The sequence below is a fragment of the Talpa occidentalis genome, unplaced genomic scaffold (assembly GCF_014898055.3).
Source record: "Talpa occidentalis isolate TD23 unplaced genomic scaffold, MPIMG_talOcc4v2.1 talOcc4.7, whole genome shotgun sequence".
Lineage (NCBI taxonomy): Eukaryota > Metazoa > Chordata > Mammalia > Eulipotyphla > Talpidae > Talpa > Talpa occidentalis.
The window spans coordinates 126949148-126974604 of NW_023605083.1; the positions used below are offsets into that span (position 1 = coordinate 126949148).

General features: G+C 36.9%; 1 protein-coding gene across 1 annotated transcript in view; it reads left to right on the forward strand.

The window, feature by feature from the left end:
- The window catches only part of CEP112 (centrosomal protein 112), a 358230-nt gene that overhangs the window by 100768 nt on the left and 232005 nt on the right, over window positions 1-25457 (forward strand). Inside the window, 1 exon segment of the mRNA XM_037492830.2 lies at window positions 9037-9116. Coding sequence (XP_037348727.1) covers window positions 9037-9116 — 80 coding nt within the window.

The following is a 25457-nucleotide window of genomic DNA, read 5'->3' on the forward strand; positions in this document are numbered from 1 at the left end:
TTTCGCTTTCTTATAGTTATTCATTTTTCTGGTCCCTTATTTAAGTTTTCTAGATTCCTGCTATGAGTGAGACCATCTGGTATTTTTCTTTTTCTTTTGGCTTATTTCGCTGAGCATGATCCCTTCCAGCGCCATCCATGTTGCTGCAAATTGCATGTGTTTATCTTTTTTGAATGCTGAGTAATATTCCCTGGTATATATGTACCACATCTTCTTAATCCAGTCATCTATTTTTGGACATTTGGGCTGTTTCCAAAGCTTAGCTATTGTAAATAGTGCTGCTATAAACATAGGGGTGCAGGTGTTCTTTGGAATTGATGTTTCTGTGTCCTTTGGGTAAATACCTAGGAGTGGAATTGCTGGATCATATGGAAGCTCTATGTTTAGTAGGTCCAGAAATCTCCACACAGCTCTCCATAGTGGTTGGACCAGTTTGCACTCCCACCAACAGTGCAGAAGAGTTCCTTTTTCCTACCAAAAGCAATATACAGATTCAATGCTATTCCAATCAAAATTTCAATGTCATTCTTCAAAGAAATAGAACAATTATTGATGAAATTCATATGGAATCACAAAAAACCCCGAATAGCCAAAGCTCTCCTGAAAAAAAAAAGAAGGGAATGGAGGCATCACACTCCCAGACTTCGAACTCTACTACAAAGCCATAATCATCAAAACTGCATGGTATTGGAACAAGAACAGACACATAGACCAATGGAATCGAATAGAAAATCCAGAAATAATCCCACAGATTTATGGTCAACTAATCTTTGACAAAGGAGCAAAGAATATGCATTGGAGCAAAGAAAGTTTGTTCAATAAATGGTGCTGGGAAAACTGGGTCGCTACATGCAAAAGAATGAAGCTTGACCACTACCTCACACCATACACAAAAATCAACTCAAAATGGATTAAAGAACTAGACATAAGACCTGAAACCATAAAATATATAGAAGGAAATATAGGCGAAACACTACGTGATTTGCACATCAAAGACATCTTTACAGACACATCACCCAAAGCAGTGATAGTGAAGGCGAAGATAAACAGCTGGGACTACATCAAATTAAAGAGCTTCTGCACAGCAAAAGAGACAATAACAAAAACAAAGAGAAACCCCACCAACTGGGAGAACATTTTTGCACACAACACTAATGATAAAGGACTGATCACAAAAATCTGCAAAGAGCTGATGAGACTCAACAACAACAAAGAAAATAATCCCGTCAAAAAATGGGCAGAAGAGCTAAAAAGAAACTTCTCTGAAGAGGAAATGCAAATGGCCAACAGGCATATGAAAAAATGTTCAACATCACTTGTCATCAGGGAAATGCAAATCAAAACTACCATGAGATACCATCTCACACCAGTGAGAATGGCACATATTAAAAAAACTAGCAACAACAAGTGTCCCAAACTTCTTTAAGTTCTACTGAGGGTTGTTAGATACGGAGACAGAACTGAACAGACAGACTTTCTGTTACCACCATCTTTTCTTGGATACTCAGTCCTACGGTGAAGTTTCTGGATCAGCCCTTCTCCCTTATGGTCACACACAAGAAACAAAATTTTAGAACTTGATTCTGCTGTATCCACTCACATTCCAACCATTCCCTTTCTATTTCCCTTCAGGGAGCAGACGTAGGTCCTTTTTATTAGGACCTCGTAACTGTGACTTTTCCCTTTTCCACGAAGTATCAATTAGACTAGCTTTTTTAGAGTGCAACTAAAGTGTGTTGTTTACAATGTAAATAAGATGTGTTAAAATAATAGCAGTCTTTAAAAGAGCATTTGTTCATACTTCATATAGTTAACATTATTTAAATTGGAAGAAAATGTGGCTCAGCATGCCACTTTTGCTTTACAATTAATTCCATAATCCCTCCCCTTTAAACTGACATCTGTTCTTCTTTCTTTATTAAACCTGCTGTGATCTCAGTCCTTGAAGATTTGATGTCTTGTACCCCCCTCAGGGAATATCCTTTTTGACTGCTCCAAGAGCTGACATCAATCTTACGTAGACCTGGACTGTGTAACTGGATAGTTAAATGTGGTGTACAGGACTCATATGTGTGTGTGTGTGTGTTCCATAGTACTACAGGTGTGCACATTGAGAAACTTTTGGTACAAAACTTAGTTCTCAAGATCTGTCCAGCAAAGGAAATGCCATCTGAATGACATTATTTCCTCCTGGCAGTAAGAAAGCAGCGTGACAGATTCTGACTTGTTGTAGGTAAGAGAAACAGCATCAGATGCTGTCCCTAATTTACGCACACACACATTATCTAGTGGCCTTTATTGATCTCTGGTGGCTATTGCCTGCTCTTAAGATCTTTGAACATCAAACAAATAATAGGTAGTAAAACGAAACGTCATTGTTTGATGAAGTGTCCTAATCTGTTAAATCAGGAAATGGTTAGGCTAAATGATTTTACTAGCAAGGAAACACCTGCCTCCTACAATAACCTACTGCTTGTTTCCCAAATAGGCACCGAAGAGTAAAAGATGGTGCTGTTTACCTAAAAGAAGTTCACGAGACAAATGTGAAGCACAGATAGTTTAAATTGTACCAAAATTGAAATATCTATTGAAAATAATTCTGATGTTATGTGTATGGCAGATGAGACAAAGTTTTGATGGAGTTCAAAGCCATTAAACTATGGTTATTCCAGTGCCCACCTTTTATATTTTATTCAGGTTCAAAAAATCTAAAAATTCCAAAGCTTGGCATATAAAATATCGTAGTATTTTCCAGCTACTGCTGGCATGATTTTCTTTAAGAAGCTGTGTTCCTTGAGGGAATTTTAAAAAAATTGTGCAGTGAAATGATTTGTAGACGTCACATAATCCAACCCCCCATTCCATACCAGGAAGCAGAGGTTAGGTGTTAAGAGACATGATGGCTCCCCAGCTCGTCCATATTTTAGTCCACAGTGGTCCTGACCCCTCTCCTATGGCACTAGGTCCGCTACCCCTTAACTATTCTGCCTTATCTAGCGCAGAATCTCCTTATTTATACAAGTTTCCCTTCTTGATTACTTAACATTTTCAGATGTGAGAAAGTAAGCTATATATAAATGTTCAATTAATGTGCTTAGGGCTACTTAATTCAATTATTATTTACCACGAACTCTCATGTTTGAGAATATATGCTGCATATTTGACTATCTGTCTTGCATTTTCATTATTTACGGTTTTTAATATTAATTTTTGGAATTAACAGTATTTCGTGGGGAAAGGATTACAAGTAAATCAACTCATGTCTCATTTCCCCATTGCCATTAAAAAGGAAAGGTTGACAATAGGATTATCTCTATCACCTGCAACCATTTGGAAACTAGGTAAAAACTTAAAAAAAAAAATCCAAAAGGGCCTAAGGATATAATACAAAAGTATTCAGTTAAAAACCAACCAACCCAAAACAGCATTTATTAACAATTCTAGCATGGGTAGGTATTGTGCTGGGTGCTGGTGATATAAAAATAAATGAGAAACAGCTTCTAGCTTTAAGCAAGCCCCAGCTCAAAAGTTTGTGCATTGACACATGCATGTTTAACTCAGAGGGAAGTCCTTCATCCTCCCACCCAGATAGTTCCCATTCCTGTCTTAGAAATGGTTCTAATGTTAAGAAGCAATAAATTAGATCAAGGTGCTTGAATTAGCACACTGGCCCGCATCAGGAAGTGGCAGCTGAAACTTGACAGAGGTTAAGATTGAATAGGGAGTGATAAAAAGCACTTACGAGATCTCAAAAAATGTGTAGCAATTCTGGGGCCATTTACTGAAAAGGGAAACAGTTCATCTGAGGAAATTACCATGTTGTGACATGCAGTGATTTGGGGTGTTCATAATGACCTTGCATTTCCAAAAAATGTGTATAGAATATTCAATTGGAGGAGGTAGTACTAATAATGTTTAATATTTGTTTAACATTTATTATGTTCCCAATATTGTTCTAAGAGGTTTGCATGGAATAATTTATTACCTCATCACAGATTTTTAAATATACTCATTGTTATTCCCATTTTTCAGAGGAGGCAACTGAGGCACATTGTTTAGTGATTTGCAAAGGAGTAGGGACAGGCCTTCACGCAGGCTGACTCCAGAGCTTGCTTTCATAATCGCATGTGATTTTGTCCCAAAAATGACTAATGCTTTGAAGTTTTTACTTAAAGGAGTAAATCTTAATTATGCTTTCCTGAAGAGAGTTCTGAGTTCCAGAAAAAAAAAAAACAAAAAACTGAGCAGGAATTACAGGGGAAACCACGGTAGCACACAGTCCTTTGGAGATACAGTTCCAAAATGTGAACAGCTGTAGACTCATCAGTTACTCTGATGCGGCTCCCTATCAATGTTCATGTAGGTGTAGTTCAGAGTACTGGAGAAGCAGACTGTGGGGTCAGGACAAGACCTCACCCTCAGTAGAAATCCCAAAATCCTCCTGGGGATGTCCTGGGAACTGCATTTCTAGCTGTAGCTCTGAGAAGGAACTATACAAAGTAACATTAATAGAGGCAAAGTTAGGCTCTCTATATTTATGAAGCACCAAATGTGGCTGGTTAATACACTGTTCTAAGAATGAGTAGGGGGAAAAAAGCCAAAAATTGTCATTCGAAAAATATCATGGAGTGAAGGCATGAGATACTATCCATTACACAGAAGATGTAAAGAGAGGAGTTTCTTCTGAAAGTGGATTACTCCAAAAGAACCTATCAGGAAATTTATCAGAAGATATGTCCATGAAAGAGGAACAGATACCACAGGGGAAAAAATAAGCGAAAATGTAGGAAATTATATAGAAAGGGTTGTAAAGCACCTAAAAACACAGTAGCAGATGTAAGATCCACATAGCAACTGGCTAGAGGTAGACCAGATGGAAAGAATTAACTCAGTGATAATGAAGGGCAAAAAATTATCTTTCAGTCTGCAAAGGGAAAGGATAAAGAAAAAAACTTTGAGAAGGAGCTAGATATTAGGCAGCAAAAAGAAATCGGTAAGCGGGCCTCCCTGGTGGCGCAGTTGTTGAGTGCTGGGTTGCGAAGCTGCCTGAAGCCTCTGCAGCGCTGGTTCGATCCCCGGCTGCTCCCCGGCCACCAGAGGAGGGTCCTACATGGCTCGCAGACCTCTCCTGCCGCCCTCTGCTCCCCTCAGCAGTGTGCTTCGGTCCTTCTGCCTGCTCTGCTCCCTGCTCTGGCTCTGGTGAATTCTCTCACCCTCCCGTGCTTCTGACTGTACCCAGTGCTTGTATAAATGAATGAATGAATGAATAATAAAAAAAAAGAACTACTCTTAAAAAAAAAAAGAAATCGGTAAGCAACCATTGATATTCCTGACGTGTGACTCAGAATAAATTAACACAGAATTAAATACATGAGAACATTTTTCTGATGGTCTGTGTACAGAAATTTAAGAGTCACCCTGTATAAAATAAAGATCCATAAAAAGAGATTAAGAAACATTTGCATGGCAACATGAAGAGAATCATCTTGTAAATATCCAGGCCAAGGAGAGTTGAGAGCAAAAGTCTTAAGACTTCCTTTAGTTGCAAAACTAAACGTCATAAAACACGAGTAACATATACTCTTATTCTTTCGCCAAAATGTTGTGATTCAGTCATTTTACCCACACACTCCCTTCACAGGTGAAGGCAGCAGACTGACATTCTTGGATTTGCCAAGTCTGAGAATTGTATCTGTGTAGGGTGAGGAAAAATGTCAGGCTTTTCTGCCCTCTCGCCATCAGGACGGATGATGGATCCTTGCGGTCCTGAATGCATGCCTGATGGCGGGCACCTGGAGTAGGGTGTGGGCATAGGTAGATGGGATTCACCTGGGCTACGACTGGACTTTTAAGGTCGGCGTCACAGGGACGCCAGCAGAAGCCAAGAAGCCGAGAATGAACAGAAGCTGAGAGAGAAGCAGAGAAGGCCGGAGAGCCCAGATAGAGTGAAGACTTGCTGGGGGCTGGGAGGCCAGCCAGCCTCCCGGCCCCCCAGCGCCCCTGCCTGCCATGTAACTGGTAATCCCAGTAAAAGACCTGCAAAAACCACTGAGGACTCTGACTCCTCCTTTACCCCGTCTGCATGGGATCCTAGAAAACCTGCACTGTGGCCCATTCCTGCCCTTACAATCTGTCACTTAGATCATCTTTTTGAAAATAAAATTACTGGATGATACACTTTAATCAACCTAAAGATAAGCAAAAAATTAACTCAGGAAAAAACTACACAGGAACAAAATAGGAGTGGTAGTGAATGCCAAAATTACCTAGAATTGAGATTAGAAGTTTATTGGGTACTGAATATAAAACAATACAAATGCCAAGATCCTTGAGAAAAAGGATGTAAAATTAAATATTGTGAAAACAAAACCTGGATGAACAATCTCAGATTATTAAAAGTTATACTAAAATGGATAGGAAGGGAGAAGTGGAATTGTTCTAAGGTGTTATTTAAAGAGAAATGACATAGTTGATTTTTCACTTGCTAAATATTTGAGAAATATACATTAAAATAATTATGAGCTCTCTAATCATTGGTGAAATTAAAAACTGTGTCTCTATGCACCTACCAAACTGTCAGAACATGGAGAAGGAGAAAAAAAAGCCAATTAAAAAAGGGACATGAAAACCCAGAAAACATAGTTGCATAAATATGAATATTTTAGTAAAAGCAAAGAATCCAGTAATCTCCCCTAAAAAAAGAAAATGTGTAATTTGGGTCAAAAGCCAAATCTGTGATATTTATTAGAGACTTAAAATCATCTGACACTAAGATTAAAGCAAAAGGATAAATAAATGTGTGGAATGATTCTTGAAAGCAACAGGTGAAACTTGAACTGCACTAATACTAAATTTTCCCATTAACTTTCTTTTTAGCTGTAATCCCCCCACCTTCTACTCAAATTTGCTTTTTCTTTGTTTTTGTTAGTGTTTGGATTTTCACTGATTTAAAGAGAGGATTTTGCTGATATAAAAACATGTATGTTACCAAAATCATCTAGTTAGGTCATCTCAGTTTAATTGTGGACTTTAAGGCTTTGATTTTGCCCTTTAAAAAGATGAAGTCAGTGTTGGAATGGTGCTTCTGTCATTTGTTTTGATTTTTACTCCAACTTAGCATGCCTACTATGTGTCAAGGTAGCAGACCTACTGTGTGTCAAGTTAGCATCATGCCTTCTGTGTGTCAGATACTGTACTATTAGAGATCCAAGATACTACGGTGATTTCAGTATTGAACCTGATAAAATTTTAAACAGACTTTCCTCCCCACGTAAAGTGAATGTAGCACCAAAATTCTGTATGGCAAGTTGTTCTTTCTCTTCCCAGTAAGAAAAAAAAAAACAGTCTATGAGATAATTTTAATTTTACCAATTTAGAGATGAGGGTGAGGGACTCCTTCTCCCTAGTTTCCTCACAATCTACCTTTCCCACTGCCCTGAGTGTTCCTCTCTGTTTCTCAAGTCTTTTCTCACCTGGGAGAGTCCTATCACTTTTAGATATCCTCATGGAAAATTCCTTTTTTTCCCCCCTTATAAGGAGAAAGTTGGATTTATTGATTTTACTAATACACCAAGAGAAAAAAAATAGAGCAAATTATAGAAGGAAAGGCCAAAGAATACAGTTAGGCCCCATTCAAACCAATGTCAATAGCTAGCTGCAGGTTTTCTTGACTAGCACTGATTTCATTCCGTGTTCAGGAGGAATAGTCATTGTGTTTTTGTGTTGTTTGTTGTTGCCTTTATTTTTATTGCTCCTCTCCTGTATGTTTTCCAGTTGTCCCGCCAGCCTCCTCTAGATTGCCAACAGTTGTGTAGTTGGTGGCCCCAGCTGAGCACATATCCTGAGTTTTCTTACCCACTAGCTCCTTACCTTCCTCCCTGTGGAATGTGGCAGTCCATGCCTCCCTTTCCTTGCAGATCTACCAAAGTTTTCTTATCCTATTTTTAGACCCACATAATTTTCACATTGAATATGCTTGCCTGTGTTTGCAAATAAAGAGTTTTCTGTGAAGGAGAGATTTTCGTTTAGTCCTGAATTTGCATACTATCCTCTGTAGTGCCAGGAAGGCACAGAACATGTTCTCTATAATCTGGGAAGATGGGTAAAGGAGAGTCCTGGAGCCCTTGGTGGCTTTTTCAGGCTTTTGTTGAGCTTTTACGTCATTTGTAGTGCGGCAACCAGTTACACGGCAGGCAGGGTGTTGGGGGGCTGAAGGGCCTGGAGGCTGGTAGGCCTCCCAACCCCCAGCAAATCTTCACTTTTTCTGGGCTCTCTGGCATTCTCTCGTGGTCTCTTTTATGCTCTCCCTGCTGTCTGCTTCTGTGCTGCTGCTTCTCTTTCTGCTGACGTCCCAGTGAAGCCTCCTTACAAGCCCAGTCTTAGCCCAAGCGAGCCCACCTATGCCCCACACCCTACTCCAGGTGCCTGCCATCAGGCATGCATATAGGACCGCAGGAATCTATCATTAATGCTAATGGCAGAAAGGCAGAAAATCCTAACAATTTTCACTTACCCTACACCTCCTACCTCACTCAAAGGATGCCACAATCAGGAAAGGCACACTCATGGTGGGGGATTGCCCCCCAAACTCCATCACTGCTTCTAAGAATCACTACCATGATTCACAGCAGTGAAACAGATTATTTCATCATAACCTCTATGTGCTTGGTGAGTAGATTGGGTATTATTGTGTTCTGAATCTCAGGATATTTCTTTCCTTTGGCTAATATGTAAATAAAAATATTCAAAAGTGATTGCATGCTTTTTGACTTTCTTATGCATCAGTCATCAGTCTATCTTACAGGGAATCCACGTGCAGGTAGATTCGAGCAATTATTCACTTTGATCAGAATATTGGAAGTCTAGTATTGAAATAGTTCTGTGATGATGATCATAGTAAATCAAGTTTCTATCTTGAGATAGCTAAATCCAATTTTATATGGAAAATAGATTTAAGATTGCTATTTCATTATTTGTATTTCTCCTTTGCTTAAACTTTATCTTCTAGTAAATTTTACAATGTCCTTGTCATGGCAGGTTCATGACTTACAGAGTGAACTTGATAAAGAAAAAGAAGATGCTCAAAAGAAAATTCACAAATTTGAGGAAGCTTTGAAGTGAGTAAAATTGCGCTATAGTTAATTTTGAAAGTTTGCTTATTCTAAAGACTTATTTTTTTATTTATACAAGCACTGGGTACAGTTAGAAGTGTGGGAGGGTGAGAGAATTCACCAGAGACAGAGCGGGGAACAGAACAGGCAGACTGATGAAATAAACTGCTGAGGGGAGCAGTGGGCGCAGCAGGAGAGGTCTGCGCGCCATGTGGGACCCTCGCCGGTGGCTGGGAATCGAACCAGCGCTGCAGAGGCTGTGGTCAGCTTTGCAGCCACACTCAACTGCTGCACCACCAGGGGAGGCCCGAAAGTTTGCTTATTCTAAACTATAAGTCTAATTAATTCACTGTGAGCCAAAAGAACTAGAACCTAAACATTATAGTTTTATGCAAGTCTCACTGAATTTTAATTTGACTTGATTTTCCATCATGGATCTCTATTTTCAGAATTTTATTACTGGCCAGTAATTTTTTTAAAGGGAAAAATCAGTACAGCTGTTTTTAAGTGATAGGAATGTAAAAAAATAGAACTTAGTGGTTTCAGATGCTTTCTCTCTCTTAACTGAAAACAGATTTAAATAAAGCAGGATTTGGGTCATAAGACATTTAGAAATCCCTTTGTAGGTTTGGTTAAGAGATTTGGGTAGTGTAATGTTGTAGTTGTTGAGGTTGAAAGTGGACTACTATACAGGCATATCTCAGGAAAGGTTTGGTCCATGGTGTAATATTTACACATTCACATTAAAGTATTAGATTTTATTTGTCTTCTCCGTTCATTTACTAACTTGATTAGACTCTACTTTATCACTAGGTTTAGCTTGTGGATTTTTGTTGGAAAACCTACATTTATTCAATGAATATCAAGTTTATACCATGGATCAGGCAATGGATAGCACCTTCCCAGAGGACCTGATAGTCTGGTTGGAAATATATTTGAAAACTCTGGCAATTATAGTACAGGGTGGGAAGAACTTTTAACAGGAGAAAGGTCAACAGATGCTTGACGCAAGAGAATGATTTAAAGACGAGAAACTTACTTGAGTGTAGTGTATCTAGTTAACTCCCAGAGAATCAGGTAATTCCTTTTTCCTTGCTTCCCCAAACCTCTAAACAGAATTAACTTAAAAAGGCCAAAAAGGACATCCAGGATCAAACAAACTTAGTATCAAATTCTGCCTGGAAAAATTGCATAACCATTCCCTCTCCCTCATTTTGCCTATTAGTAAAATGTATTGGCTACGCTGCTAGGTAGAACATCTTAAAATAATTTATGTACCATGGCATCACAGGACATCAATTTTTTATCTGCACAGGCCTTATTGCTTATTTGTTCACATCACCGAGTATGGATTAGATGAAATCAGAAAAGAACCATGATACTCATTAAACATTGAGTTGAAAACTGTCTTATACTCCAATGAATAGACAAAACTAGGGTATTTTTTTCTTTATGGATATCCTCCTTTATTCTTTATTCCTTTATTTTTCTTTTTTAAAATGTTGTTTAGCTATTTTCCTCATCTATTCAATTCACCACACTTATGCTTCGCTTGTTCTGCTGCAATTTTTTAAAACTTTTTTCATTGGTTTGATGATATGTATTTCATATTCCTTGAGGAAGATATATTCCTTTAAATAACAGTAAATCAACAAATACTTGTTTACTACCTACAGTGCATATACATTATAGTTTCCTACTAACATGAATAGAAGGTTTTGAAGATTCAGCTCCAGATATAATGCTGTCCTTAATGATTTTATAGTCCACATTTGGCATTTGAAGTACTTAGGGTATCAGGTATTAAGATGTTGCCAGTAGTGCAATCAGAATTCAGAAAGATTTTCTGTGGGATATAAGTAATTTATATGTAACACAATATGGTATATCTTAATGTCCACTCAGATAATGAAAGAACACTGAAACCTCCAGAGTTTTCTATATATTGAGCCAAATAATGTTCCCTAAGTTTAAACATCTTTTACCAAAATATTGAATTTTTTTAGTAGTTTCTTTTAAAAAAATTTAATTGAGATAACAGTGGTTTACATTGCTGTATTTTGGAAGTATAGAACTCCCCCTTTAGGTGGTATTACCATAGCACTCCTACCACCAAATCACCCAGAGTCACCACCATACTCTCTTATGCCCCTTCCCAACCACCCCCCTCCCCATCTGAACACCTCAGTTCTCAGCTTTCAAGGGGTAGTTTTGAGTTTGTCTTTACCTGACCCTCTGTTTGGTTCCTCTGTGTCTTACAAATAGTGACCCATTCGAAAGTTGTCTTTCTCCTTCTAACTTATTTCTCTTAGCAGAATCCTTTCCACCTCCATCCATGTTGCCACAAATGACATGAGTTTATCTTCTTCATTGATGAGTAGTATCCCATTGTCAGTATATGCCACATCTTCTCCATCCACTCATCTGATTTTGGGCAGCTTGGTTGTTTCGTAGTTTGGGTTTTGTGTGTAGTGCTGCAGTGACCGTGGGAGAGCTATTTTGCCTTCAAGTTACTCTTTTTTATGCTTCAGTTAGATACCTAGGAGTGGGATTACTGGGTAGTATGGTAAATCCATTTTTAATCTTTTTTTAGAAACATCCATACTACTTCCCATAGGGGCTGGACCAGTCTCCATTCCTACCAACAGTAGGAGAGGGTCTTTTGATAAGGACTTTCAGTCTTTGATAAGGGCCGTTCTCTCAGAAATGAGGTGGTGTCTTGTCATTTTGGTTTACATTTCCCTGATAATAATTGGTGGCGAACATTTTTTCATGTGCCTTTGGCTACCTGTCTTCTTTACAGAAGAGCTACTTAGGTCTTCTGCCCATTTTCATTGAATTCTTTGTTTTCTTTTTGTTGAGTTGTGTGAGTTCTTTGTATATCTTTGATATTAACCCCTTGTTAGATTTAGGGTGTGCCAATATTTTCTCCCATTCCCTTGGGTGTCTGTACAATTTAGTTAGTTTCTCTTGCTGTGTAGAAGCTTTTCAGTTTGATGTAGTCCCAGTTGTTTATATTCTTTTCAAAATATATAATTTTACTTGGAATTAAAAATAAAATTTTAGATTTTAAATAAAATTCCCCTGTAGATTTATTTCTCCCAAGCCCTATGTAGGTGATATCTTCATGTTGATTAAATATCTGCATGATCCATAATATAGCACCTGGTATAGCTGGAGTAATCTGGTCTAAAAGTAGCATAGTAAGTTATTGTGTGGTCTGAAGTTCAGAGTAAACAGCAGAAGCTGACTATTTTTCCCAAGGAAAATATTTGGGGGTAGGGTGGAAGTAGAGGGGCAACTGCTACTGCTTTTGAATCTAAGAATAGTGTTCGACTTAGTTGGCCCAGAGACTCTTGCATTTTTCTCAAAGAGAAAACGACATTCTAGAAAGTCTAAGACATGCAATATAGAAATTTGCCTTGATGATTAGCAAAATTTTTTTCTTTAATAAATACATAAAGAGGTAAAATAATCTCACTTCTAGAATGAAATAGTTTTCATATGTATAAACATTCATTTAGTGAGGATCTCTTCTGTGCATATTAAATGTGTAGTAGAAGATACCAGAGAAAACTGGAATATGCACGTATGAACTCTTATACATATGGGTACATGAGACAGTATAAAGCACAAGATTTAAAGACATGTAAGAAGATAATTTGCAAGATGGATTAGAAATGGAGGCTTCTTAGAGAAGGATAAGTCTTTCACTGACATGTGAAGGAACAGTGGAGAAAAGATAAAGTATCCTGGGGTTTTAGTGTCACCCTCTACGTTCTCTTCACAGATGCTGGCCTCTGATGCTGGCCTCACCCTTCGTTCTTATTTCCAAACTCTCCTTCTCAGCCTTCATGTTTCCCTTGACCTTGTTGCGTTGTCAGATGTGCCCCTTCCATGTAATACCTTTCCTTTTCCCCTAAGGACTTCCAAGGCTCAGGTTCTTTGATTCTCTCAGATCATAGAGTTTTGCAACTGTGTAGGAGTGTTGTGAATGTGGGTGATAGGGCGCATGTTTGAGCTGTGGCTGGAAACGCGGGGTGATTTTATTCTGACATAATAGTTGTGTCACACACTGAAAAAAAGCTGGCACTTTTTCTTTGAGAAAATGATTTGAGGTCAGCATTCACTTTAACTACTAATTTGCCTATTGCTATTGTTTCACAGAAATAAAAGTAATAGTGCTGCCTTGCTGCTGTTTACAGTTTTTATTCTACCATGTTCTAAATAATTCTTGCTTCCTATTTCATTTTTATTGTTGAAAAGAATTTTAACAACCACCAGCAACTGCAAGTTATCTGAAATGGTAGCTCTAAATGGTATGAACTATATGTGTTCATTTTTCAAAGATAAGTAATTAAAACATATGGGAAACTCAATAGAATAATAAATATAAAATGACCATATATAACAAAATAATTTGGTGTACCTCTTTGAAGGACTAACACTGAAAAAAAAGTTTATTATTTTTTTTGGGCCTCCCTGGTGGCGCAGCGGTTGAGCGCGGGGTTGCCAAGCTGCCCGCAGCCTTGCAGCGCCGGTTCGATCCCCGGCTGCTCCCCGGCCACCAGAGGAGGGTCCCACATGGCGCGCAGACCTCTCCTGCCGCCCGCTGCTCCCCTCAGCAGTGTACTTCGGTCCTTCTGCCTGCTCTGCTCCCCGCTCTGGCTCTGGTGGATTCTCTCACCCTCCTGCGCTTCTGACTGTACCCAGTGCTTGTATAAATAAATAAATAAATCTTTTAAAAAAAAAAAAAAAAAAAAAAAAGTTTATTATTTTTTTGGAGGAGTTAAAATCTATCAAGAACAGATGTATATAGTGGAGGTCTAGTTTATTCCTTTTTCGATATTCATATGTTTGCCATACTTGATTTTTAAGTTCTTGGTGCTTCAAAGAAAAACAAAGCATTGTTCTGAGATATTATGTAAATCATCTATTTTGAAGTATTCAATAAAACATTCCAGAGTTATCTTTTTGATGGAAACCTTTTCAAATTCCTCTTTTGCTATAAACACAAAATGCCTGAACCAGATTTAGGCCGATCCATTTGAACTTTTTTTGCTTTGTCAGTGAGCATTATAAGTATGTCCACCCTGACACTAATATATATATATAAGGTTTTTGTTTTGAGGACTATGTGGTGGCACTTTCACTAGACAGTATTGTAATGTTGGTCTTGGGATGATATGGTTATAAATGACTCTACAAGGAGCAGGCCCTCATGTAACACAGGTATTATTTTGATTGTCTGCCTGGATTAGATACAGAGATATATAATGACTGTGTGTGAAGGTTTATACCACAAATAACACTTACTGGATTTTAAAAAGCACAGAGATATGACAAATGCAAATCTGGGCCATAACTTCTCAGGCAAGAAATTTCTTAACATGACTAGAATGAACTAATTTGCATTTTTGTTCAAAGGTGGCCAATGTCTCAGGAATACTGGATATTCCATTAGTCTCCTTTTAAATCATTATCTGAATTGCCTCACAATTATTTCATTACCCTGAAACATTTTAAGCTGACTTTTTCAAATTTATATAATATACAAAATGTAAATATTTGATTATATAAATTTAGAACTAGTCTAAGATTTTTCTTGTTTAGACTTTTTTTTTAAAGACTTATTTATTTATTTATTTATTTATACAAGAACCGGGATACAGGCCAGATCTGTGGGAGGTTGAGACGATTCACCAGAGAGAGAGTGGGGAGCAGAACAGGCAGATGACAGAAATACACTGCTGAGGGGAGCAGCAGGCACGGCAGGAGAGGTCTGTCGCGCCATGTGGGAAATTCGCTGGCGGCCAGGAATCGAACCGGCGCTGCAGGGGCTGTGGGCAGCTTTGCAGCCCAGCACTCAACCGTTGTGCCACCAGGGGAGGCCCTGTTTAGACTTTTCTATAAATAAATACAACGTAAGGAAACAGTAGTTAATTGTCTCCTGACAATTAGGAAGGGGCGAGAGTCCCATGGCTTCAAATATGAAAGATGAAAAGTAGATTAGTGAGAAGCCCCTGCCATGAATCTCCTGCTACACATTTTCCCTCCTGGGAAGAAGCAGTGTTACCAATTCCTTGTGTGTCCTTTCATATGTGCTTGTAACTATTCTCTCCCTATTCTCTTTTCCCCTTACATTTATATATATTCTGATTTTTGTTTGATTCTACTTATCAATATGTCTTGGTTATTGTTTCATGTAAGGTCATAAGGAACTTCCTCATTTTATTTTATGTATTCGATACACTATCTTTTATTTAACCATTTTTGTATTGTGGAACCAATGATGAAAATTCCTCCGTTTGTCTTCTAGTACATACATGGTTTGATTTTAACATTTAAATCTGTGATTCATTTGGATTGTATTAGTATAGGTTGTGAGGTATGGATTGTTTTTGGTTTTTGCCCAGTGGGTACCCAATTATCACAAAATCATTGATTTATCAATCCTGTGTTTCCCTCATCAGAATGTCTGCTACAGTACATTTAGCTTTGAACTTATTTCTAGATTTTTTTAATCTGCTGCAGATATATGGACATCCTAGCTGCAGCCCAATACTCTTCTAATGACAACAGTTTAAAAATAATGTTTAATGTCTCGTAGGACTTCTTTTTCTATCAGTGTTCTTCTTCAGAATCTTCCTTTCTTGGGTTTGTTTATATTTTTCATTTGAATTTGTAATTCACTTGTCTAGTTAAAAAAAAAAAGGAAAAAAAACAACCATTCATCTTTTTGTTACTGTTTCTGACCTTGTAGAGTTTAACAAAGAAAGGATTGACTTTGTTTATGTTGAGTCTTTGTATGCAAGAACTTGATATGTTTTTGCGTTTGTTCAGCTTTCCCTCTGTGCCATTCTACTGCAATAACCTTCTTCAAAACAGACTTGTTCACAAGGAATTTATGTTACTTAAATATCACAAATTGATTCTTTCATAGTAGGCATGTGTGTTAATATTTTGACTATTTATTAGGATATTTCATGTGAAAATTAAAATATGTGGGGAGCTGCACATTTTAAGTTTAAAGTTTCATACAGAATTGGAGGTACTGATCTTAAACTCTATACTTCTTGGACATACCATGTGCTTTCCTGTGAAGAACATAAAACTCTTGCGAGTATTCCATTTTGTTTATATTTTTCCCATAGCCTTTAATGCCGTATATGTGATTTTAATTGAATTAGTTATTAATTCATCCCAATATATATTCTGTTGTAGGGACTTCGTAGGTACTGGGTGTAAGGAACTTTGTAGGAGCTGGGTGTAAAGTGCTGAGCAAATAGGCAAGGTCTTTGCTATGGTCATGGTGCACGCCAAGTCACATGTGTCACCTAATATGCTCTTAGTGCGTTAGTGCAGTGCATGATGCTCCCGTCCCACAGTCCAGAAGGGTGCTAATTGTGTACACGCCTCTGGAAGTTAGGTATGTTTTTCTTGCTTCAGTTGATAACCTCAGATGTTCTTGATTTCACATCATCAGTGTAAACTAGTTATTTTACCTTCTATTGAACTATTGTTTGGATCGCTGCATTGAAAGAGTAGAAATTCTGCAATAAATTAAAAAAATGAGTTGAGGAGTGTTGGTCACTATTCCAAGAGAGGATTAGTAATTCATAGGGAGTCCAGTTCCTATGAACAGCTTTCTACAGAATCAGTCTGCTTAACCTTCTGTGAACATAACACCTTATTAAAATCAGTTGCCCATGTACCTCCTTAACATCTTATTGCTCATTCGCCTTTCCATTTGCTGGTTTCCATCAGACCAGATGTTCAAATTGTATCATGTTCCTCTTTTGTGTAATTTTTTTCTCTGGAGAATAAAAAATCATTATTTTTTTCCAGAGGCCAACCTAAAAAAATGTCTCTAATGCTGCCCCAATTTTCCTTTTTTGATAAAAAAAATCTTAGGGATTCAAATACAAAGCCTTATTTTAAAAATAAATCAAAGTTTTATTTTCATCAATCTAGAACCTCTCTAGAATGCTACTGATTTTTATTTGTAGTGCTAATTTCAGACAGCACTTTGAGTTTGAAATGCTTTCAAGATTGTGTCATTTAAGTGATAGATGAATGTAGGAAAAGTGAAAAACAGTAATTCTTTTTAGTTTATTTCAGCAAGCAACTGGTTCCTGTATTTGTAATACATAGATATGGTGAACTTTTTACAAGAAATGACTTTAAAATATGTCTATTTCCAAAACAACTTAAGTGCTCATACTGTAAACACACATTAACACATAATTAAAACAAAAACATAGGAGAAACATGTAGAAAAAGATGGATATTACTATGCCAGAATTAAAAATTCTCTATTTAAATTCTAAATTTACTCTGACCTGAACTTTTTCAGGTGATTTTGGTAGGCATTTGGGTTCAGTGTAGGTTAAGAGCCTGGCCTCTGGACACTGCTATCTTGGTTCCAAATTCCAACTTTATATTACTAGCATAGGTGTATACTAGTAGGGGCTGATAGTCCCTATTTTTTTGCAGGTGAAAATTTTTCTCACCTGGAAAGACACTAGGCCACAGATGTTTTAAGAGAGGCTATTAAGAGGCATTTGGGATATGCAGTAGGAAGTAGAGCTTTCTAATAAGTGTACCATTTAGGATATCTTTATAACAAAAGTAGATCTTCTCCATGGAAGATACATTTTAGACATGCTTTAAGTTTTCTTCTTGTGGGAACTTACATTCAGTTTCTAAATGCATTGTTGTAAAGGTCTTAAGTTTGTAAGCCTTTCTCAGTCCTGCAGCATATCAGGCCAAGTGCTGACAGCCTCTCTTTTACCAAAGTGGCATGAAAACTCAAGTTTGTGATCTCTCCCTGGCTCTCAAATTTGTGCCAGCTTCCTGTGCATTCTCACTAGCCATCTGCTAAAGCTTGCTCTAGTCACCATGGCTGGGAGTGTGTGCAGAAAGTAGGCCACTAAGTGAAGGTATGTGTGAATGAAGAACATGGGGGAGCAGCCATGGGCCTCCTGGGGGAATCTGGGTAGGCATTCCCAGGGACTCATGGGCAGGATTCTTGATGGAGTCCCTGTCACACTAAGAAGGCTTCGTATCCCTTTAATGCCCTCCAGGATTCTATTTGCCATTATCCCAGCCTTCTTGACCATCCCCCTTCCCAACCCTTCCTAGTCGTGCAGCACATGATTCAGTACTCTTAATGGGGTGAGAGAGATGAGCTTCTTTTGCTCAACATTTAGATTTGTGAGATATATTGTTAGATATCATTGTAGTTATTCATTCTCATTTGTTGAATGGCATTTCAAAATGAACATACTATGCAGTATTGATTTTGCTATCAGAATTTATTGGGGTGGTTTCTAGTTTTAGGGTGTTATTAATAATGTTGCTATGAATTTTCACATTATATTTATCTCAGTAAAACATATACATGTTTCTGTGAAATGTTTACCTACACCCAGGTTTGTTGTTTTTTTTTTAAAGATTTATTTATTTATACAAGAACTGGGGTATGGGTCGGAGGTGTGTGAGGGTGAGAGAATTCACCAGAGACAGAGTCGGGAACAGAACAGGCAGACTGACCAAAACACACTGCTGAGGGGAGCGGTGGGCAAGACAGGAGAGGTCTGCCCCACCATGTGGGTATCTCTGCAGCCAGTGGGGATCAAACCAGCCTTGCAGAGGCTGCAGACAGCTTCACAGCACTGCGCTCAACCACCTGCGCCACCAGGGAGGCCCCCTACACCCAAGTTTTATGTGCCAAGTAACACATGTATGTGGGGAGGACAGGCGTTTGGACTATCCATGGGTGTTAGCAAAAAACTAGTTGAAATCAGTGGAAAATCAAATATACGTGGGGCTAAAAGGAAGATGTTATTAGAGGTATTTGCCCCTTTAGCCACCCTGGGGTGCTTTGCAACCTCTAATTCTGAGAACACAGTCACTATATCAACTATATTGTTTAGGAGGATCTAAGACAAGTTCTCTGACTTATGGGCCTGCTCGGTGGCAAATGAGTAAATTATAAGCTACTGGAACAAGTATTATAAGTAAGGAAAATGTGAAAAATTTTAAAGGTTTACTTTACTATATTTTTGATTTTTAAAATAGTCTTTCTTCCAATAAAGTTGCCTGAAGGTGGGGGAGGGGGGCGGGGATCCCACAACACTATTGTAGAAACAATGATGTAAACTATTATTCAATAAAAAATCTTTTAAAAAAAGTAGAAGAGATCTCAAAAAATAAAGATTTTTCTTATTGGTAGTTGTTTTTTTTTTTTTTGTTTCCCTGAAAATGTGGAACCATGTTTCATATATCATTACCTTTACAAGTACAATTTTATTTGCTCACAGAATCATTAGAAAATAATTCTTGATTTTTAAAAAACAATTCAGAATGTTCTTGAATTATATTTTTATTTGACCTATTTTGAAGTCAACTCTCAGTGTTGGTGATATTCAGCACAAGAAGCCATCTGGTTTATTTAAGTCATTCTATAAAATTACTTATTTATTTAAAAAATTAGCAGCACTTACTTTTTTGCCTGACTTTCTTTTTTTGTTTAAAATGAGGAAATTTATGAAATAGTTTTGTTATTTTCCCAACAAGTTGACATACAGCTTTAAAAAGTTTTTTCTTGCCCAAAGTACATAGCATTTATAATCTCCCATGACAGTGGAAAACAGATTATTTACCCCTAAAGTTATATTTTAAAAAAAATGTATATTTTTAAACATTGATAATATTAGTATGAACAGAGATTAATCTTCAAATAGGAATGCTGTGGAGTAAAGATAATAAAACTACAAAGTTATAATGACAGTGTTTCTTACTTTTGTGCTCCAAAAACTAATCTGAAAAGAAGACATAAATGGAATATTAAACAATCTTGTGATTTTTCAAAGAGGGAATGGACTACATTTTGATTAAGTTTGTTTTTTTAATGGAACGTTGCTTACTGCAAAAATTCGGATGAGTTGCATTAAAAGCAGATAGCCTTCCAGTGTACCCAGGAGCTTGAAATTTTAATTTGGTAGAAAGCAAGAGCTAGGTTAAATCAGCGTTGTGTAGGAATTTTAAAGTACAGCCGGATGGTATAATTCTAAATTTAATTTTCAGTATTGCCAAAATGAGGAATTAAGATTTGGCTGTTTTGTAAGTTTGGTGAAAAATATACCAAGGAACTAAAAGTGACTATATACTTTAAAATACTTTAAAGTGACTATCTACTTAAAAAATAATAAAGATCTGTCTAGAAAGATGCTGAAAGGAAACCTACAAACTTGAATAGTCACTCTAAAGATATTTGATCCTAAGAAGTGAAAAATGTAACTCAGAAGAACATTATAAATCACTTTTAAAAGCATCAAGAATTATTCTCTAAGAATTCTATGTGCAAGTGAAATTGTAATGTTACAAAGGCAGTGGTATATGAAAATATGGTTACATATTTTCACAGGAAAAAAAACCCAGTTACAATTAATAGGGTCACCTTTTAAGAAAATAATATTCTATTTAGAAAGCAAAATTATATTTTCTAGGAGTTTTCTTGGAAGATAATTATAAAACAGCCCACCATATATAAAAGTAGCCTGTAAATTATGATTCTCCTTAAAGTATTTGTGTTGCTGGCTTTGACCATGAATATATGAATTTTAAAGATTAATTGATTGAGTTTGTAATTTTAAGTATTTTTTCTATTGCTGTTATTACTAAAATTAGGAACATATATAATTTGTAATGAAACAACATATGTCAGATCTTCAGATCTGCCTATAATGTTACTTCTAGCAGTCTAAATGTTGAATTGAGTTGGGGAGATCCACTGATGAGCACCTACATTGTTTCCATGACTACAGTAATGCTGCAATGAACTTGGGAGTGCAGGTATCTTTTTGAGACAATGGTTCTGTTTCCTTTGGTTATAAACCCATAAGTGGGATTACTGGATCATATATATGGTAGTTCTGTTTTTAGCTTCTTGAGGAAATATATTGCTTTTCCAATTTACTTTCCCACCAACAGTATGCAAGTGTTCCCTTTTCCTCATATCCTTGACGGCACTCGTTCTTAACTTTGTGATGATAGCCATTCTAGTAAGTGCGAAGTGATATCTCATTGTGGTTTTGGTTTTCATTTTCCTGATGACTAGTGGTGTTAAGCACATTTTCATGTAAATTCAGGTTGTTTATTTGTGATCCTTCATTTTTCTTCATGTACATATTGATCATTCAACCTCCCTCTTACACTATCAACATCAAAATTTTGGTTGTTTTGTTTTATTTGTCTTGAGATTTTTTTTGAATTTTGATTCTTTGACCCATTGATTGCTCAGTAACATGTTTAATTTCTGCAACTTTATGAATTTTCCAGTTTTCTTCTTGTAATTGGTTTCTAGTGTCATGCTGTTGTGATCAGAAAAGATGTTTGATATGATTTCAGTCATCTTGAATTTATTAAGACATGTTTTGTGCCCTAGCATTATGTTTATCCTGTGGACTCATTTTTAAAGAATTATTTATTTATACACACAAGAACTGGGGTATAGGCCAGAGCTGCAGGGGGAGAGAGGATTCACCAGAGACAGAGTGGGGAACAGAACAGGCAGATTGACTGAAATACACTGCTGAGGGGAGCAGCGGGCAAGACAGGAGAGGTCTGCTAAACCATGTGGGTAGCTCCCTGGCTGGGGATTGAACTCATGCTGCAGCGGCTGCCCCGAGCTTCATAGATAGCGTCACAACCCCTTGCACCACCAGGGAGACCCTCCTGTGGACTGTTTCATCCACACTTGACAATAATGTGTATTCTGCTCCTGTTGGGTGGATGTTCTCTAAATGTCTGTTTCATCTGATCTAATACTTAGTCCAAGTCCATGTTTCCTTACTGAGTTTATCTCTGGACAATCTGCACATAGTTGAAAGAGCCGTCTTGCCCTCCCTTACTATTGTAATATTGCTGTCTATGCCTTGGTTCACTCTATATCGGTTCTCAGGTGGACCTGTAGAGATTTTTATTTTTATCAACTCACCTCCATATGCTTTGTGTTTCTTGTGATTCCTCCTAGGTTCTTTCATTGGGTTGTTTATCTCAGTTCTTATTGGGATTGGGATTTTTTAAAACCATTTTTCTCTTTCTCTTTCTAGATATTTTAGTAAGCACACAAGAGAGACTATTCTGGAGATGCTAGTGTGATATCACTTTGTATATAAATTCTAGAATTATTCTTAATTTTTGATATAATTGTTTTGGAAATGTAATAGTTACACTCCTATTCTTATTGTCATTGCATAATGAAAACAGTTTATGGTAAGTTAGTCCCCTCATTTTTAGACTCAATTATTGGGATTTTTCTATAGATTGAATTATAGATTAGTTCATGTGACTATAGTCTAAATACACAGTGACCTTCTCATAATTTTGAAACTTGATTTAAAAGAAGTCCTTGATCTCAGCTTGCTTTGCAATCTTTTGCCTTTTTTTTTTTTTACAAGAGGATAGCGAGCCATGTGGAGCTGGATGACCTCCTGAGCAGTGTAACACTGTTAGCTTTCTGCAAAATTAATAAGTGAATCAAAGGCTGAGTCAGATCTCCCAAATCCCTTTTTTTAAACTCCAGAAAGTCATCATATTCACTGTTGCCATGAGTGTTCTTTGATTTTTTTCACACCATTGATACATGCTTTATTAATATAATAGACCACAGTCAATTCCTTCTGAGTTTTTAAGCTCTATTTTTTTTCCTGGTAAAAACTGTTTATTTGTGGAGTATATAGGAAGCTGTTGTCATTACTTTGTCCTCCCTCCTCCTTCTCTCCTATCACCTATCACCAATTCCAAGTGAAAATTTGTCTCATTTCTATTCTTGGAACTCCAAACCAAAATAATATTTCTAATTTCATTAACATCCTCATTAAAGCCCTCACCTTTTTTGTAGTATGTTAATATTTAAGGTGTGATTATAGTACCAATCCTACCAGTTCTCTGCTTCTCCTGACAATTTACTGCATGTTTCTCCATTGTGTGGTCTAATTCAGTAGCTCCTTGTTATTTCTCAATTGTATTGTCCTCTTGATCGTTTAGACAGAAGCAGGTATTAATCTTAAAAGTGCCTTTCTCAGTCTGCACACCAGCCCCCACCCCAATCTGTGATCCTCTCTTCCTCTTTGCTCTTAATATTAGGTTTCTTAAAAAGATACGATGCTCACTGCCTCTGTTTCCTCATTTTCCACCTCCTGTTTTCAGCCCAATCCAGTTTCGCTACTTTTCTCGTGTTATGAAACTTCTTGCAAGGCCACAGTTACTCCAATCTGGATTTTGTTTAGTCTCCCTTCCTAACAACGTTCTCTTCTTCAGTTTTTGTGAAACTGAAATTCTCCTGATTTTCTTCCCTCCACTTCATCATCTTTGGTTGTTCATTCTATACTCTACTCACTCTCGAGTCTTTCCTTAGACAAAGCAATTTAAATCATAGCTTAGAAGCCACTATTTTATTACCACCCTTATAACAATGATTTACAAATATAAATTTCATTTCAGATCATTTACTTCCTTATTTTCATTGTTCTTATTACTGATTTTTTTAATATTTCATTTACAACTTTTTACATTCCACTTTATACAGAGTTCCAGGATGTTGTGTAAGCCATTCCTTTCCCTTCATCTTTTCTTCTACATATCATTCTTACCTTTTGTGCTTCTGTGGTTCTTGTTCATTTTGATGATCTACTGTTCATGCTTTCCACTGTCTTTCTGTGCATGTGTTTTGTTTGGCCTACAAAATATTTTCAAAATTTGAATTAGTTGTTGTTATAAAATCGAGAGGTTTTGTGTGAAATTTGGACTTCTAATTTTCATTGAAACATGCTGCCCAGCAACACTAAGCCATCTTCTCTCATGACAAGTTGCTGGAGCTGATTGATGATTGCTTGTATTATTGCTTGTATTATAAAAGAAGTCACAAATTTTCAAAGAATCATGAGATCACATTTTCTATTCTTTGTGCCATTAGATTAGTAATCAATATTAAGCGGCCAGCTTTTTTTGTTTAAGCCCTTGTATTAGGAAATTTAGATTTACACACTTAAATAACTAATGGTTAAAGATGAAATCACATTTAAATTTGAGATATTTACAACTGTTATATAATGAAAGTATGACTCTTGAAATGTTATGAAGTGTCTCTAATCTGGTATCTAGACTGGAATTAGCTGAGCCTTCACCTCAAAAAAACTAGAGAAAGAGAGCAAAGTAAATATGACAAAAACATAAAAAAATAAAGCAAAGAGCAGAAACAAATAAAATTGGAAACATAATGCGGAGTATCACCAAAAGCACTTTGAAAAGAAGTTAATAAATGATGGAGCTCTCTGTTAAACAGGCCAAGAAGAGAAAAGACTAAAAGGAAAAGAAATTAAACAATGTTAAGGAAAAAACCTATAACCAGAAATGACTACATGTAGTGTAGAGTATGTTATTTTTGGCTTACTCTTCACATTTTCACCTGATCCTGTTAGGTATTTAAATTTGGACCCCTGCTGTACAGTTTGATTACTGATTAATTTTTTTGAGGTAAAATTCACATAACATAAAATCAATCATTGTGGAGTGAAAAATCCAGTGACATTTAATACATTAAGAATGCCAATGCCGTACAGCCACCACGTTTATCTAGTTCCAGAACATTTTCATCACCCCCTAATCAAACTCTATACTCCTTAAACAGTCAGCCCTCATCCTCCACCCCTTCCCATATCTGCACCACTACCAGTCTTCTTTCTGTCTGTGTGGAATTACCTATTCTGGATATTTCATATAAATGGAATCATACAACATGTGTCTGACTTCTTTCACTTAGCAACTTGTTATCCAAGTTCATCCACATTGTAGCATATATCATTGCTCATTCCTCTCTATACCTGAATAATATTCCTTTGTGTGTATACCATAATTTGTTTAGGTATTGATCTGTAGATGAACAGTGGGTATCCCCTTTTTGTTACTGTGAATAGTACTGCAAACACATACATGTCTTGGTTTGAGTACCTGTTATCAATTCTTTGGATATCTACTTAGGAGTGGGGTTGCTGGGAAAGCTCTTACTTGTTGTACTTGACTTCTATTATTAGTCTTCAAAATGATATTCTGGCAGGAGACACACATTTTCCCTTTTTGCTGATGGCAGCAGCTGCTGTGGCCCACACAAGGACAGTGGTCATTAAGAATTATGTAAAGGGCTCTAGGTGTTTGATCAGAGTATTATTTTCTAGTGGGGTAGGCTTTACAAAATTCAAACCATTGAGTAAATTATTGCCTGGCATAGCCATGGGATTAAAATTATTCTTATAAGAATAGTTGAGTATTCCTAAGTGTTAT